The 14,728-nt window shown below is 41.5% G+C and overlaps 1 protein-coding gene across 9 annotated transcripts; it reads right to left on the reverse strand.

Annotated features, from left to right (window-relative positions):
* Nucleotides 1–773: 773 nt before the first annotated feature.
* On the reverse strand, nucleotides 774–14,073 carry pax6b (paired box 6b). Of its 9 annotated transcripts, none has more exons than XM_029497630.1 (13): nucleotides 14,061–14,073; nucleotides 11,068–11,121; nucleotides 10,123–10,146; nucleotides 7,629–7,759; nucleotides 7,268–7,303; nucleotides 6,967–7,182; nucleotides 6,420–6,585; nucleotides 3,007–3,165; nucleotides 2,777–2,859; nucleotides 2,551–2,701; nucleotides 2,014–2,126; nucleotides 1,609–1,750; nucleotides 774–859 (listed from the first exon to the last, which is right to left on the reverse strand). In XM_029497630.1, the coding sequence occupies exons 1-13, from the start codon at nucleotides 14,071–14,073 to the stop codon at nucleotides 774–776; spliced, it is 1,374 nt and encodes a 457-aa protein (XP_029353490.1). The 9 variants fall into 9 exon arrangements, with proteins under 9 accessions (XP_029353490.1, XP_029353489.1, XP_029353491.1 ...); XM_029497629.1 differs by having other exon boundaries at nucleotides 7,623–7,759; XM_029497631.1 differs by lacking the exon at nucleotides 10,123–10,146.
* Nucleotides 14,074–14,728: the final 655 nt, after the last annotated feature.

The following is a 14,728-nucleotide window of genomic DNA, read 5'->3' on the forward strand; positions in this document are numbered from 1 at the left end:
CTTTGCAAGCTTTGAGCTGTTGACAGTGCTCTGTTGCTAATAAGCCAACAAAAGTGGGCCGCAGCCTGAGTGGATGGATCAAGTTTTGAGTTACCTCTGCTAAATAGCCATTCTTAAGAAATGTGACCAATAATATATATATATATATATATATTTTTTTATTTTTTTTTTTGACACAGTAAGAGTCTTCCCTCCAGCTTTTTCATCTTTAATGATATGCAACAGTGTCCAGAGACCATGCAAAGGCTGGTATAAAGTCTCGATATAAGCAGATTAAAAGATAGTCATGGCAGAATCTCTCGGGTTCTCCTCTCAAACAAACGCAAGACCAACATGGTTTTCTAGCAGTCCATCTATCAGTACTTGATCTTGGTTTGTCATATTAACATACAAATGGCCATTTACTAACACACCAGAGAAAAAAGGAAACAATGACTGAAGTTGGAAATAGAAAAAAAACATATGTTTTTGTTCCATAAAAATTTAACACCGGGCACTTTACAGAGGTCCATTTTTTCTGTCTTTCCATTGTTGTTCTCTTTTCCAAGTCCTCATTTGAATGTGCCTAGAGTTACAGATCAGCACACAGTCCCACTGGAAAAACAAAGCCCAGATGTCCCAAGGCTCTCCCAGAGTCTCTCTCTTTCTTTCATTTCTCCTCTCCTGTCCTTTTTTCTTCTCAACCCTCTCTCTCCTGTGCTGTGTAAGTGTGAGAAGCACTGCCGGAGGGCGATGGTGGAGTGGGTGGTTACAGGGTGAAGTAGCTCTTCTCTCTACTGTAGTCTTGACCAGTACTGAGACATGTCAGGCTCACTCCCTGGGACTTGGACAGGGACAGACACTCCAGGAGAGATGAGTCCTGCAAAGACATAGAGCAAAAGGTGTCACTTGGAAAAGAATAAATAAATAAATGAGACCCTCAAAGCTGCCATGCTGTGTACAATGAGTGGATGCACCATGCACAGTTAGTGTGAGGAGCAAGCACCAGTCAGCCTCGCAGCACAAAGCAGTGTGGTTTAAAAGCTCGCTAATAGGTAGACAAGTGGTGCGGCTGCAATGAGTCACAAAGCTCTGCACATGGTTACTCAGTAAAATGCTTGCAAGCTCAATAAATTGAGGCTTTGGCAATGGCATTTAACCAGAAAGAGTACAACAGCAAATGAATCAAATTAATTAGCAATTTAGCACAGAGGAAATGTGGTTATGCATGATTAACTCTTCGTGACTATAACCAGTATATATGGCTCTCAGTAACAACATCCTAATGGGGTGGAACTAAACTATGGGCTGAAGTAGCAGGATTAACATGATGGCACAGAGCGGCGACGAAATGAACTCCATTCATGCAGCTTGTGGAGGGAAAATGATATGAAATGTAGAGATATTGACCCGTAGATGTTTAAACCGTGAAGTTTCTCAAATAGACAGAAGGGAAAAGGAGAGCTGTCGCGACAGCTCATGAATCAAAGATGGCTATGTAGTACCCCCTTATTACAGGAAAGGTGGCAGATATTTCAGAGTGCACTGTTTGATTTTATTTATTTGTTTTATTTATTTATTTTTTTTTCATTCCTAAGCATGTTGGTAAACAATAAATTTTCTGCCTACCTGTTGAGGTGGTACCAGAAGTGGTCATTGATTGGCTGTTCATATGTGCCTGCATATGAGGGGGCGTGTATGTTTCGTAGCTCCGCCCGTTCACAGGCGGACTGGTAGGCAGCATGCAGGAATAAGAGGAGGTCTGGCTGGGCTATAGATGGGGAGAAAATGTTACATTAGCTTTGCCAACCATAATGTTCAGGTCAGCAGTCTGTGGATATTCCAAACTTCTCACAGGCACATCTTTCTAGACCTAACTGGAGTCATAACTTCAGCTCTGTTCCTGCCAGACGCTACTCTAAGAAGATTTGAAGGAAGTCTTTGGCCAGAAAACACAATTTCATTTAAATTACTTTTTACATCAGATACACATCTCTAAACACGTGTTGACTCAGGAGTAATTTTTGGACTTACTTGCATAGGTAGATTGTTTGCCATGGTGAAGCTGGGCATTGGGGGCAGCGCACTGTAGGTGTTTGTGAGTGCAGAGTCGGGTCTACCCAGCATTGACCCCGAGGTGAAAGACACTGAAAAAAAGATGAAGAATTAAAATAATGTAGTTAAAACACAGTCCTGAAGCGCTGGAGATTGTCTCATTAGCGTTAAGTAGTGCATGCATCAGGTGATGCCTTATCTGACAGGCTGATGGGTCCTGACAGACAGAGCGTGTGTGTGTCAGGTGATTAACTTGTGGGCGTGAGCTTAACTTCTGCAGGTGTGCCCTTGTGCCTGATTTGGTAATTACGCAGATAGTCAGCTGAGAAGTTTTGCTCGATCATCCATCAGTAGGGAAATCACCGCTGTTAGTTCATGTAAACCATTCAGAGGCCTCTTTTTTTTTTTACTCCGCCCTGTTTCCCCGCAAAAATTATGTTTACTTATATTTCAATACCCCATTTTCTAAAATTTATTTAATATCAAACTCCGTCGCCATGGAAACGTGTATCCTACCCGGCGTGGTGGGCTGCGGGATGGCCTGGTACACGCTGGTGCTGAAGCTGCTGCTGATAGGGATATGGCTGGAGGAGTTGTTGGCCTGCCGGCGCTGGTTCCGCAGCTTCTCCTCCCGCCTCCACTTCGCTCTTCTATTTGAAAACCATACCTAGGATAGCAGAAGGTGCCCTTGTTGGTTCTTAGCCCACATAGAAGAAAAAAGGGAAAGCTGAAGTTCACTTACTTGTATTCTTGCTTCGGGCAAGTCGATTTTCGCTGCTAGTCTCTCTCGCGCGAAAACATCTGGATAGTGAGTTCTTTCAAATTCTGTCACACACAAAAAATGTCAGTAAATAAGTAACAAATATTTTTGTTTAGTTTGAATTCTCCCAGAGACTGTCGGGAATTTGTTTATTTTTACTGATAAAACCCTTTTTAAAGGGGCCTGAATAAATTATTCATTGAATGTTGCACCTTTTTCGAGGGCTTCAATCTGCTCCTGTGTGAAGGACGTGCGGTTTCTCTGTAGCTTCCTCTTGAGCTGCAGTCTCATCTGTGTCTCCTCAGAGTCCTCGCCGTTAGAGCTAATGGAGTTTGTGTTTTCTCCTGCGCCGTCTTGTTGTTGGCAGCCATCTGCAAAAGAAAAAAAGAAAAGAAAAAAAGAAAGGATTTAATGGAAATACGCATTCAATTAAGTTGATTGAATAATTAATTCTCGGGTCTGCTGTTGTATCAGCCTACAGCTAATTGTACAGACCGCGTAAAAACATCATTAATTAAAGCCACCATCGCGGTTGATTTCATTGAAAAGCTGACGAATTATTGAAACTTTCTTAATGTTGCCAATTGGAGACTTCTGCCTAAATATATATATATAGGCCTCGCAGTTAAAAGTGTTTATAAAATATTGTGAGAAAAACAGACTGCTGAGGGAAAAGGCTCCTCGTGCTTATCGAGTCCCAACAATGGAGTGTGTTCTCAAAAGGTTAAAAGAAATGTGACAAGATGTGGTGAGCCGCTTTTCAGAGCCTATGAAATGTATTAAAACCCCAAACACTCACTACCACCCCCTCCTCCACTTGTTTTTTTTTTTTTTAAGGGCAGAGCGATGCCTCAATAGTCGTTCCCATATGGGCGTTGGTATAGCCATTGAGGTGACCACCAACTTTTGAATAGGAGAAGACGCTTTTCAGGATGATACAATGCCTTCAGGAGTAAGGGAAACCATTAAACTATGGACACAGCCAGGGACGAGCAGTGAGCCCTGGGTGGGTGTAATATATGGGAGGGGTAGAGGGTGGTAGTGAAGGTGGGGGGGTGGGCTATTGCAGGGGATGACAAAAGGATTCCCTCTCTCTGGAGGCGCACAGGCTCTAGTACTTTGGTATTGTGCGCAAGAGGATCCCAGTCAACAGAGCTTTGAGTCCAGTGTGTTAACCCTTATCCACTACCATCATTAATCACGTCCCCCGGCCAGCTACACGCCAGTCAGGATTTCTGTCTTCAATTGGAAACAAATGAGTGAGGAGAGAGCATGTAACCCCCTGAACAACCAAAATAAGGCCAATCTATTCTCTGCTCCTGCTTGTCCGTGGTGGGCCCGAAGGCCCCTCCAGTTGCAGGCCGGGGCTTATCGACTAATGTCTGTCTTGTTGTTGGACATCATTATCACACCGGGAAGTTAATGCGAAATTAAGCAGGGTGTGCGCGGAGATAAAGGACGGTTTATGTAATATCTCACACGTCTGTCTGACGATATGTTTTTACTAACCGCTTTATTTGCATTTCTCTGTTTTAAAATATTTTACTTTTTCATTTTTGGGGGTGTTTGGTTCATGTTTTTATTGTTACAGTTTTAGGCCTGTCGCCTTGCCCTAAGACAATGGAACAGGTGCATGTCTGCAGGAAAACCCCAAATTCATCTTAAATTTTGCTACTGTGAAAAACTCGTGACAGTTAGAAATTAGAAGAGTGAATTCAAATAATTTCTGTGAGTTTGTCACTGAGTAATTACAGTGATAAACCTGTTGAAGGCCTGAAGACCAGAAAATACTAGTTCGTCTATAAGAGTAAATCTCGGCTCACTGTAGGAAACCTGATTCGACATGTTTCTTGACAATTTCCCTGTTGCATAGTAGAGAAAAGTATTCTTCTATAGGCCAATAGTTTGTATCCACGCTATTTGTTTCTTCACTCCGGCTAATCCATAAAAAGGAGTGAATGTGAAGCTATTATCCGTCCGCCAGGCCCACTGACGCTAGGATGGGATTTGTTTTCTTTATAAAAGCGCTGGGAAATAAACTCATTCTTTAGTATCACGATGTCTCAGCCAGTGAGGCGGAAAAGCAGCAAAAAAAAAGAGATACCGTACCAATTGCGGCACCTTTCAGCTGCTGAGACCGGATCAAAACACTCTTGAGAAACCGCTTAGAACTGAAAGAGAAAGTGAGAGACTAAATCCTATAGACGGGATTTAGAGCCATATAGCCGGCGACTGAGAATGAGAAAGAGATAAAAGAGAAAATCGGTGAGGAGTTTTATTCGTTCCTCTTTGGATAGAGTTGTCTTCTTTTGGGGCCCTGTCACTCTCCATGTAGCCATTATATCTGCTTACTCGGCTGTCGGATGGAAAACATATTTTACCTTCTCAGACAACTGTTTGACTTAGATAGCCTGTTGTTATTTTATTATTATTATTATTATTATTATTATTATTATTATTATTATTATTATTATTATTATTATTATTATTATTGTTGTTGTTGTTGTTATTTCTTCTAGTACTACATTATTGCTCTACAAAATCTATCTAAAACAATGATAAATATTAACATTATGAATCAGTCATATTAAACCAGGCCTGTGTTAGTATGATAACTAAGATACTTAGATATTTTATCATTAATAAAATAGAATACGAATAATGATTACGATAGTAAAATAATTATTGGAGTTCGTAATTTTAGCTGTACCTCCCTTTCCTTTTTTTGCTTGTTGACAACAGTCCAACGTGTCCAAACGGTCGCCATACAAATGCAAATTATTATTTGCTCATGCTAAATTCCACCACTTGCACATCGCTTCTCTGATTCATATAAACACTTCTTTTTCCTAATCGGTGAGAATTAAAGAAGCAAAGTCAACGTGAAAATATGCTGGTTCTCTTCGGAAATGTTCTCAGTGTGCAGCAGGCCGACAGGAAAAGCCTCTCAAGTGGAACATTTCCACAGTAGCCCTACCATCTCCACACTCCTGCATGTTGCCATAATGAAAGACAAAGCCCTCTCTAATGAGCAATTACATAGTGCGGACAGTTCCCATAACCAATCATTGCGTGTGAAGGGAAACATTCCTTTGTACTAATATCCCTGCACACAGCTCCCCGGCTCTGCCTCCCCATCAGGAGGGGAGGAAAATGCAGGCTGTTGGACGGACACCTCTGCTGAAAGGACAAGCCGTTGTCACGCACATCCATGTCTGGGACAGTGGAGGCATTCAGTCCGCATGCATGGCCTATGGCTTCCTCTAATCGACTAAGTCTTAATTGGGGGTCTTGTTCGGGGCATCAAAGCATGCCATTGCAAACCCTCTCTGCAAACAGAGCCTCGGACCGGGACCGCTGGAATACTAAACTGCAAAACTATTCATAAACATATACAGCACAGGCCAAAAGTTTGGACACACTTTCCTATCCATTTGAATGAGAAGGTGTGTCCAAATTTTTGGCCTGTACTGTATGAGCATTTCAAGAGGGCATTATTTCTAATGCATTCTGACTCCAAAGAGATAAAGCAAGTCAAATAGTTTATGTGAAACCAACAAATGCTCCCCCCACCCGAGCGTGCGTCAAGGTGTCTTTATTGCCTCGGTGTGATAATGAGGCTCACCTTGGTTGGGCTGCCCTGGCACTGATGTTCCGGGGTACCAGCCGGGCCGGGTCCCCCAAGTTCCTGTCTGACCGTTGAGCATTCTCAGCTTGTCATACATGCCATCTGCGCCCATCTGTTGCTTTTCACTAGCCAGGTTGCGGAGGACTCTGTTTATCGATGACACCTGAATGACAAATTGCAAATGATAAGAGTGAGGGGTTCGGGTGAGACGCAGCGCCACGTTAATGCGTTTCCACAGCCAGGTACAAGCGCGCGCGCGCGCGTGTGTGTGCAGCGAGTTCACAGCAGCATGCATGCGCCTTATCATAATAAATATCCACAGGAAGATGTTCACAAATGGACAACGAGCTCCTTTCTAAATGGCTGTATGTTTGGGTGATCACATATGCAATTGGCCGATGCGCGGCCCACACTTATAAATGCGGTGTATTTAATAAGACTGAATGGTTGGGTGCCCATCTCCTCTTCCTCCACTGCATGAGAAAAAAAGTCATTCCACGTGGCAAATTAAATCATGCACATAACTTACAGTCAATACACTTACACTGGGTATATTGTCGTTGGTGCAGATCCCCTCCGACAGAAGTCTGTCACGGATCTCCCAGGCGAAGATAGACGGGCACTCCCGCTTGTACTGAGCGATTTTCGCGACCACCTCGGGAGTGGCGACCCTGGGCTTGCTGCCGCCTATCGCCCTCGGTCTTATGGAGCCAGTTTCATAGTATCTACCCAGGATCTTGCTCACGCAGCCGTTGGATACCTGGATGGAAAACAAAAGACACAATTCACATACATTATTTACGACTATTAACGGAATATCTATTATGGCGTCAAATAATTATCACCTTGTCACTGTCCAGCACTTGGACTTCATCATGGGTCTATAAACACAAAAAATATGCCTTGAATGGTATATTAGGCATTTCTTACAATAGATTTATTCTTTATAATAGCAGGCAGATTACTTTCCTGTTTTTAGGCGTTTTGTTTTTGTTTTCTTTTTTTATCCTCCCAGTGATTCTAATAAATGATCACTGGTTGAAAATTCTATATTTAGGCTACAGGAAACGTAAATGTCATGTGGAAAACATACTGTGATGTCTTCCTCTTTATTTTTTCCCCCGCTATTTTGGTTTCAGTTTCAAAATCAGTTTGTATCCAGGGAAGAAGCAGTTTTTCTGTTCAAAAAGGACGTGGGACTGTCACCTGTAGTATCCTGGAGATGTCGCAGGGTCGAGCACCACTGTGAGCAAGTTCAACTATTTTCTGCCTGGTGGAATCCGGCAGCGGTCTACCATTAACAAACACACCACCAAGCTGGTTTACGCCACTGTGACCTATACATGGAGACAAAAGGACCGTAGTCATCACATCACATGACAAGACCAATGGAAAAATAATGTGATAAGGCACATTTTCATTCACTGATGAGGAGAATGGTTTTTTTTAAGCGCTCAGGAAAACCAGGATAATGAAATATGACGACAGAATACAAAAGGGGGCTACAGAAGGGTTATTGCTTTTGATTTAAAAAATTAACACCCAGAGTTGTCGTTGTTGTTGTTGTTATTTAAAATGTCTTAAATTGGAGTTTAATTGATGAAACAACCTTTGAAGAAACTCGTTCTCCTCTGCAGTCTAAAATTGCGCAGATATTCAGAAACACGTGCAGGACCTGGATTAAATGACAGCTAGCAGCGTCTCAAAAACCCGTACCCCAAAAAACACAGTTTTCCCTCTTATAATAAATCAACAGCTCAATCTGTTGTCTTGGCCCGATGAAACTCAAGCAGCCTTTTTATCAAAGCAGAAATGTTCGGTATTTAGAATCCATCCATGAAGCTACAGCCGCTCAGCACCTCAGTCAGAAACGCTCCTCAAATCATAAAAAAAGCAAATGTATTAAACAACAACACCGACAATCACACAAAACACCACAACTGTGATAATGTCTTAAAATCGAGAGCATTTCTTAAAAAACAGAATATTGGCTTTAAATTGACAATTCCAGTCGTCCAAAACGCAAAAAATAAAGGGTTGGTTTTGCCTTTTTAACTATCCTTAAATTGTTCAACGGCATATCTCTAAAGCATAAAATAATCCCGCAAACCTGAAGCCAAAAGGGAGAGCTGACTCCCCGGAGTGCCTGAGCTGCTCTCCGTCTCTGCGCTGCCTTCCCCTGCGCTGCCGCCCGGTACATTGACTCCGGGAGCAGAGGCTCCTTAGCAATAAATAAGCTCCAAATATAGAAGAGGGGGAAAATATGATGAGCCTGCCTGACATTTGTCTTTAAAATAAAGCTAGCTGCACGTCAAGTTTGAGCTTAATTTCTGGAAATAGGCGGAAGTCGCCTCGGATCATGCATGGGAGGCTAATTGAAAAGATCAGTTGGAGCACTTGTGGCAGGCATGTCACTTTATGACACCGCTCTGCTTTTGAAAATCGCATCGTCACGACAAATAGTAGCATGATAAAACGACCCTTTCTGTCTGCATTTGGATATCACTCAGACAAAATTGGACGCTACTCGTTCACCCTCCGAGGGAGACTTCGTTTTAAGGTGGCCGGGGGCTACGCGCGGTCACAGAAACGAGGGCGCGCTTGGATTCTTAACATATTAAAAGTGACATACAACCCCCCCCCCCCCCCCTTGTTTGTATTTGACAACAAATGCTCACAGCCACTGCAGGCCTGTTGTGAGCAATCGGTAGGCATCTTTTACTCTGAAATATGTCACAAGACTCTGCTGCTGTTAAAATTGAGACTTTATTTCATAGAGATGATTAAAGAGTCGCGTTCACACCTGAGTGAGAATAAGACCAGTTTAACTGGGTAACATCCCTTTTGGCCACTCTGTGTCATAATCTTCAAGAGTGGCTCTGATACATAGTAAATCCATTATCATCCTTCCTGCTCTTTGGTAATTCCAGGATTAAGTGGAATTAATAGACTTCTCACACTGAAATTGGCCCGCCAGCATTAAACAGCTCTGCTCTACGGGTTCTCCATCATCTTTGACTTGGAACTATCATATAAATCCTCCGGATCGATAAAACCGTCAGATAAGGACATCACATAAAAATCAAGCTCTCCTAAGGTTAAGTCTTAATCATGGCACAATTCCCTCAAGTGCCCAGAGTCGATCTCGCCCGCTGGCTCTGATTATGCACCTTGTATTCTATTGCAAGTCGACTAATAGGAAAACATATGGTGTCAATTTGGACGCTCCCCACCACATACACCCAGGAGTTATTAGCACAAAAGCCAGCGAGGCCGTGGCGACCTTTAGACAACCCAAAGGGCCGGGCCCAATGATATCTCCTCGGCAATTCGCACCAGAAATCACACGCCAAAGCCAGGGGAGCATCCTATTAACATCAATCCACAGCAAAGCAGGAGCGCTGGGTATTGTACGCAGCTTTGATAAAGACCCATCATCTCAATAATGGACAATTCGCCGGGAGAAAAAAAAGAAAAATCACTGTGCTGGGGGGCTGGAGACTCAAATGCAAGCACCATTTGTTAGAAAATGTATTAGTTTGTGCATGTTTTCTTTAATGATTCACCTCTCAGCACATCAAACAATCCAGCTGCCATGTGGTCCAACATTGAAACATATTTGGACTAATGCGCACAGATTACAGCACAGACACGTCACCAAGGTATATGGAGAATAATGTAATAAAATTATTCCACACACCTTCATCAAAGATGTCATACACCTCTTGTCCAGCAGCAAGAGAGAAAATGTTTCATGTTTATCCTTTTTTGTTTCAACACACACCAGGAATGAGACAAGATATTCAACTCATGGGGCACTTCAAACACAGAGGCCTGTAAGCAACTTCATCTATTATTTTTTTTACTTAGTATGTTTTCTATTCCTTTTTTTTTTTTGATTGGCACCCACGACAGTATGGTTGTTAATATTTATTTTCCGCTGTGAGTTCAGCCTGCACCTAACAGTGTGGCCTACGGTTATATTATGAGCATTTTCTTTCTAGTTCCTGCTGTCTGCCCGCGAAGAATATGTACTAATCTACATAAGACATTATTGCTATTCCTCATGTTTCATGCAGGGTTCTTCTCTACGCAGCTAATCTTGTATGCGGCCTGGCAGCCAGCTCTAACGCTAATGCAGACGGCTGTGCAATTATTTAATACCAACTCATGCAGAAACAAAAATCTCCCTCTCAACCCAACCCCCTCTATTCTCTCCCTCTCTCCGTGGAGTAGGACGAAGTGTAATTAACTTGTTCAATAATAACTTGCCTACCTATCATTGCAAAAACATAAATAGAGAAATACATGAAAAAATAAATAAATTAACAGCAATAAAACGGCCCGAAAAAAATTCCTGAACCTTAAAGTCATGCAAATTCATGCCTGCAAAAACATTTTATTCTCCCCCCGACTTTTAACTTATTGTTATAACGTTATAATGACCCGTCCGAAATGTCAGTGGATGTTGTTTCCATGAAACCACATTAACAACTTGCCTTTGTAATGAAAAGTTCCATAGAAAAAAATGAATAGGTAAAAGTAATAAATTATATATATAGATATATATATACATATCTCTCTCTATATATATATCTATATATATATATATAGATATATATCTATATATATATAAACAACTTACTGTTCTGCATCATTGAGGCAACTCCAGACTCCCACGTGGCTTGGTTGTGGTATTCTAAGCGTCACAAGGAAATAACAAAGCTGGTTAGCATCAAATCATAAACCTGGTGCAGAGCTTTTTCTTCTCTTTCTTTCTTTTTTTCTATTCCCTTAAGGCTACTGTAAAATTATTTGCAACATATCATTTTCAGAAAAAAAGTTTCTCATCTCGTTCGATTTGAATTTCATTGGATGATCTGGTGTTTAAACATTACAGATGCATAATAAATTTTAACATCCTGAGTGTATGTATGTATTTTAGTAATTAAACTTGCCTGGAAACAGAGTTGACTGTCCACTCTATAACAATTTAGTCAATCATCTGCCGTTTTCACTACTTAATGTCTCCCTATAGGACAAAGCAAAACAACACATTAGCACAGCCACAGCTATACTGATGCAACCTAATGTATCTACATTTGTGACTTAGCTTAGATTTAACGAAAATGTCCCAGCCAATGAAATAAATTAAAAGTAACACTGGACATGACAAAAAAAATTAAAAATCGAACCGTTTTGGTCATAAAAATAAATCCAAACTCGTAACTTAACAGGGATGTACTCCTTATAACTTTTTGACAGCACTTATTCTTCAAAGTTCTTTATTGCAGTCTTTTTTATTTTTTGTTTTTTTATTTGTTTATTTTTTCTTTTTTCCTTTTTTTTCATGTAAAGACATTACCCGTCATCCTCTCAGCAAGAGGTTTCTATATTTTTCTTAACTTGATACCCCTCCTCTTGTGGAGTATATCGTGGAGACTGTGCAGTGACACACGTTGTCTACCTCGCCTCACTGCTCTACAAAAGTCCAGACCAGGAGGGGGTACAAAGCTGGTGTACAAAGCCTGCTGGACTCGAACAATGCACCCCCTTCTCTGCCTCCATATACCTCCAGCCTGGGCCGAAAACTCGGCCTCCGCGACTAGAAACACACAGCTTCCCCGCTAAACACACCAACAAGTTCAGATTAATACAAAGAGCCGGAGGCATGCATCCACCCCCTCCGGGACCATTCACACACACACACACACGACCGTGACCCCGATGCTGCATGTCTGAATGTAGGTTTTGTTTGCCCTGTTTTTTTTTTCTTCTTTCTTTCTTTCTTTTTTTTTCGAAATGATTTTAAAAAGTAATTTCTTGTTATAAATATTTGGTGGTTATTTTGTGCTGCTGGTGCAGGTTGTAAAGCGGGTTTTAAAGACACAACAGCGCAGTAGGGCGCTCAATTGGAAAAGACAAATGCATTAAAGAAGCTATTGAATGGGGAACAGATAAAAAGGGGGCCAGGGAGGGAGAAGTCTGAAGTTTTCATTTTCTCCCTGCATGCAAAGTTGGGTTGTGTGTAGAAGTAAAATGGCAAAATACCGTCTACTGAGAGGCTGCGTTTCGTCCATGTCTAGTTTGTGAGTTGATACTCATAGGGCTGCCATTGCATTTCTAGCCTGTATCTTTCTCGCATGTTTTAATAAATAGGCTGTTCAGTCATTAATCAAACTCAGATTCCATCACATTGGCCCACATAGTTTGAGTTAGCCTGCGTGGCAGAAGATTAAATGAAAAAATATATAAAATAAAAAACAGACAATTGAATCTTCCATATGGTAATTTTATTTTATGTTTGACATTATGTCATGATGTTGAAGTTTATCCAGAGAAAATGAAATTAAAGCTGAGCAGCCTGAACGTGGACCAAAGTGACTAGTTCTTATCCCTGTAGGTCCAAGTGGTTAATCATTTATTTAAGGTCGAAAGCTCAAATGTTGTTGTTCCTGAGGTTAACTGCGATCTAATCTGCATTTCTTTCCCTTTAGTAATCCGTAACAACAATGTCGTAATTCAACATGCTTATTCATGCCATTAGATGCTGCGCTCACAACATTCATATGCAGAAAGAGTCCATGTAGGCCTCGACTACAATGGTCCCGATGCAAGTTGGAAGCTGATGCAGAAAATATTCACATGAAGGGGACTTATTAAAAAAAATATAATAATCAACGCGTTTAATTAGATCGTTTTTAGCATTGGCAGGTTTGATCTAAGCTCAGATAAATCTGTTTTATAAAACTGAGGTACAGAGCTGGTGTATTTTGACAAATTTTTTTAAATTTTGTTTGATTTTTTTTCTAGCTGAGTTATACTCAGTGTAGGTTTAAAACTTATTAAACATATTAAGTAAATATGCATGCCCGGAACAAGCTTAAACGACTGCATTTATTTTAGTTAGAAATTTTGAGTTTGAGAAAGTAACTGAATCCATGTATTTTATTGCGGTCTTTTTCAGGCACTGGAATTATTTCAGACATAATTTCCTTTTTTAAGATGACATGTCTGTGATGATGACTGCACGACTACTCTTAAATTTATACTAAACAGGTAAAATGTAAAAGTTGCTGAACTCGATGTCATTAACTCACTCAAACGTCTTGAAGGGAGCAAAAAAGTTGTATTTCAATTTGACAGATAAACAAACATGTTAAAAACGAGCCGCCTTCTCATGGGAAGCGCTTCACGGAGCCGCTCTCTCTCTCTCTCTCTCTGTCTCTCTGTCTCTCTTTTCTTTTTTTCTTTCTTTTTTTCTTCCTTTTTTTGTGGTAGAAGGCGCTTGGGTGACTCGCCTGCATGAATCAAACTGACACCTTTCCTCAACGGGTCATTGCGCCCCATTCTCCACGATGATCACTGTCTTGGCCCAACGTGACTTTTTACTCTTTGCTGTCATAAATAAGCGGTAAAGCTATCTGTAGGCCTAAGTACAACGACAATATGGAGCAAATAAAACAGATAGAGACGATAAGGCTGTTCGCACTTCTCAGAGTCCAGTCAGCAGCCAGGCTGAACAGTCCAACGTCACAACTCAGCCTCAATCTACAGCCAGGAATCAATTATCAATAATATTAATAATAATAATAATAATAATAATAATAACACAGAAACTTTTTGTTCAGGTCTCACCTTTTTGAGGCATCGTTCGTCGTTGTCAAAGTCCTTGGCAAACTGCAGGCTACAGTCTAGTTCTCCACACCACAGAAAGAGCAAAAATAAAAAATGTAAAATAAAAAAAAAAATAAATAAATAAAAATTCTAACTGACCAGGGTCAGTCCCTCTCGGGGAAAGTTGAGAAGAGGAAAAATTAGTTTCCAGTGGTCCTCAGTGGAGACGGAGGGGATATCCCTACGAAGGAGACAGAGATTGACAGTGAACTCAGATGTCAGGAGGCGCGGAGTTCGGCAAGGATGTGCGCTGGCGTGTGAGCGAGCGAATGAGAGAGTCGTTAAGAGAGAGAGTGGGGAAGAGAGAGAGAGAAAGGGGGGGAGGGAAGGAGAGTGGTGGTGGTTGTAGAAGGAGGTGGGGGTAAGAGAATGAGCACACCTATGCTGATTGGTGATGGAGCAAGTGTATTAATGTATGTGTTCCTGATCCGCTGTGCGCGCCTTGCCTCGCCTCCCTCTCCGCCACTCTTCACTGGCCCATTAGCGCGACCCGACCTCTGTCATCATCCCCCATATAAACACTTCCCCCTGCACTAAGGCCAGAGCGGGAAACAGGGCCGATCGAGCGAGAGAGAGAGAGAGAGAGAGAGAGAGAGAGAGAGAGAGAGTTTGCTCATCCCAGCACACTA

Source organism: Echeneis naucrates, chromosome 3, assembly GCF_900963305.1.
Source record: "Echeneis naucrates chromosome 3, fEcheNa1.1, whole genome shotgun sequence".
In the NCBI taxonomy this organism is placed as follows: domain Eukaryota; kingdom Metazoa; phylum Chordata; class Actinopteri; order Carangiformes; family Echeneidae; genus Echeneis; species Echeneis naucrates.